General features: G+C 44.3%; 1 protein-coding gene across 1 annotated transcript; it reads left to right on the top strand.

The window, feature by feature from the left end:
- The first annotated feature begins 944 nt into the window (after positions 1-944).
- LOC117046318 (H/ACA ribonucleoprotein complex subunit 1-like) lies at positions 945-1,651 on the top strand. Its single transcript, XM_033148109.1, is given in 2 exon segments — positions 945-1,208; positions 1,210-1,651. Coding segments are annotated over 2 exon segments (612 nt in total). The 5' UTR covers positions 945-959; the 3' UTR covers positions 1,573-1,651.
- Positions 1,652-3,381: the final 1,730 nt, after the last annotated feature.

The following is a 3,381-nucleotide window of genomic DNA, read 5'->3' on the forward strand; positions in this document are numbered from 1 at the left end:
GACAGCCTGGATCAGTGGTACGGAACCTCTGGCCCTCCAGATGCTTTTGACGACAACTCGCATGATCAAGGAAGGGCTGTGGCCCAGTAGCATGATTGGTATGCTAAAATTCTCAGTTTCAGTCCCCAGCATCTTCAGTTTGGGCTTGGAGAGACCCCTGCCTGAAACTCTGGAGAGCTGCTGCCAGTCAGTGTAGACAATACTGAACTAGATGGACCATGCCTCATTATAAAGCAGCTTCCTGGGTTCACATATTCCCTGCCCATGGGCCATGCTGACTGAAAATGGTCTAACAACATCTTGAGGGCTGCAGGTTCCTCAACCCTGATCTCGATGAACCTTTGGTTTGGTTTAGGAGGCACCTTCTTAAGTACTTATGACTTTTTGTAAAATAAAAAGGTGCTGTGTACAGTGTATTAAAAACAGATTATGCAGAAAGATGTTTCTAGATTTGCAGCCACAAAAATGTTAGTGGCCCTGTGGAGCAGGAAGTGCCTGACATCCCCCTATGGTAGCAAAATGTCTAAGGCTACTCCTTGCTGGTTCATCGGGGGGCTTTTCGCGGGTCAGAATGCTAAAAGTCTACAGCTCTGAATTCTCCTGAGGATGTAAAGAAGGAAAGCAAAATTAGGCTATGCCTGCAGCTGTGTCAGCATTTTCTGATACCATTCCCCACATAGCTTATAGCTACTATTGGCCTGGCTAACAAATGAAAAACTGACAAATTACCACGTCTGGATGGCATCCACTTGAGAGTGCTTAAAGAACTCAAATTGGAAATGGCTGGTCTTCTAACAAAAATATGTAGTGAGCCTAAGCGCAGCCTCTGTACCTGAGGACTGGAAAGTGACCTTATGTAACACCAAGTTTTAAAAAAGGGATCAGGGAGGTCCTTGGTGGAAGAGCGGTGAGGCCACGTGGGGAGGAAGAGCAGAGCGTGGTGCGCTTAGAAGATAGCCATGTCGTATCGAGGAAGAGGCAGTGGTGGAAGCTTCAATAGAGGTGGTGGCAGCTTCAATAGAGGTGGTGGCAGTAGCAGCTTCAGTCGAGGTGGTGGTGGCTTCAATAGTGTTGGATGGGGTGGTGGAAGAGGCGGATTTTGCCATGGAGGTAGTGGACAAGGAGGCTTCAACAGATCATATGACCAAGGACCTCCAGAAAGTGTAGTCATCCTGGGAGAGTTTATGCACCCCTGTGAAGATGACATTTGTTTGCAAATGTGTGACTCAGGAGGGCAAAGTACCTTATTTCAATGCACCTGTCTATTTAGAAAATAAGGAACAGATTGGGAAAGTGGATGAAATCTTTGGACAGCTCAGAGACTTTTATTTTTCAGTCAAATTGTCAGAAAACATGAAAGCTGCTTCCTTCAAAAAGTTGCAAAAGTTTTATATCGATCCAGCAAAATTGCTCCCTCTGCAGAGATTTTTGCCAAGGCCTCCAGGTGAAGAAGGACCTCCGAGAGGTGGAAGAGGAGGCCGTGGTGGAAGAGGAGGTGGCAGAGGGGGAGGTGGTTTCAGGGGTGGCAGAGGTGGTGGAGGTGGCCGAGGATTTAGAGGCAGAAGACGTTAAGTGAAGTTCTGGGAAATTCCAAGTTAATGGTTTCATCTTCAGAATATAATGAGAGATCTTTTTTATGAACTTGAACACCATAAATCTTCAAATAGTGTTTCATGGATTCATACAAAATTGTATCAAAACAACTTGAATATGCTTTCACAGTTATATTTAACTTGGCTGTCTAATGAATGATATGTCTAAATGACAAAAGTTTTTTTTGTTTTTTAAAAATAAAATTGGAAATATCTTTAAAAGGGATCAGGGAGATCCTCAAAATTACAGCCCCTTTAGCTTAAGGTCTGTCCCAGAAGAGCTGTTGGAAAGCATTGTTAAAGAAAGAAGTACAAAGCATATGGAAGAACAAGTCTTGCTGAAGCAAAGCCAGCATGGCTTCTGCAAGAGTAAATTCTGCCTCACTCTCACTAACCTCTTGGAATTTGATGACCCAGTTGACTGTGTGGGTCAATGAATGAATCTGGAGACTATACGAGCCTATCTGGTAAACATTGCTTTAGAAATGCTTACGACTATATGATGTAGTGATATGTTCTCCGTATGGCTTTTGCAGGCCGTTGATATCTTATAGCACAAGGAATCTTTCCTGCCCACAAATCTAGAATCATGTTAATCCATGATAATTAGGCATTATGCTCTCTAGGACAATTTTCACCAACCAGACTGGTTGAGAGGAGTTGCAGTCCAAAACATATGGAGGACACCAAGTTGGCAAAGGCTGATCTCGGGTCCCTTCCAGATGTCAGTTTTTCCCAGAACAATGGATCCAGAGTGTTGACCAACCACAAACCACCCATTAAAGCAGAGGATGAAAAGAAATGCCTGTTTCTCTAATTGCTAGCCCAGATGGCCTAGCAGAATTGCCACAATGAATGGTTAGAAGAGGACTCACTGGTCTCACATTTTAAACAGCAAAAGCAGCTTGAAACAACCAACAACAGAAAGTACCTAATTAAAGTGACACTTTTCGGTTTCAAGGACTGTCTTCCTTCTATTGTTGATCCTAGCAACAACTTTGAGAAGTACCCAAGAAATCTGAATATTGACAACCTACAAAGAAGGGAAACTGTAGCTGTGTGATTCTCGCCTGCCTGCCAGAGCACAGCAAGGATCAGTGAGAGGATTGAGCTGGCTTACAGGAAAAGAGAGGCTTGATTTGCATTGGGTAAATGAGACAGCAGCCAACTCCGGGAGGGAGAACTGGAAGTAGCAGCTGGCTTCAGTGCCTCCAGCCACAGGGAAGGAAGCTCATGGTAGGTAAGATAAGAAGGATGTTGGCAAGGAAGAGAAAGCTTCTCCTGGGTGCTTCTGATCCTGTTTTAATCAAACATGTACACAAATTACCCCTAACCCTTAACCTCACTGCAAGGGTGGTACTACTTTTCTTTTTAATCGAAGGATGGGATGTTTTTAAAAAACAACAACATTGTCCCTTGGGGTCAAGACTGCTGTTAAATGGGAAGAATATGTAGCAGTTGTTTAAAGGCCACCAGTCATACTTCCCTAATGCTATTGGAAATGTTTCTTCAGTAACTCAAAAAACATTATTAAGAAATCATGCCTGCCCTGCATCTACAGTGCCCTCAGAACCACTCGGCAACCCTCACATTCCTCTGATGCCACTTCTTCCTCTCACTCCACTATCCTGTACACCAGGTGTAGCTCACTCCTGACCTCCTGATACGCCCTCCCTGCCAAGCCATTTTTCATGTCTTGTCATTGGCCTTGCTCCACCCCCCTGAATGGTTTTGCCTGGCTGGAATGTGTCCTTTAGCTCTAATAATACCCCTTGCTTACCTGGATGGA

The sequence above is a fragment of the Lacerta agilis genome, chromosome 5, assembly GCF_009819535.1.
Source record: "Lacerta agilis isolate rLacAgi1 chromosome 5, rLacAgi1.pri, whole genome shotgun sequence".
In the NCBI taxonomy this organism is placed as follows: domain Eukaryota; kingdom Metazoa; phylum Chordata; class Lepidosauria; order Squamata; family Lacertidae; genus Lacerta; species Lacerta agilis.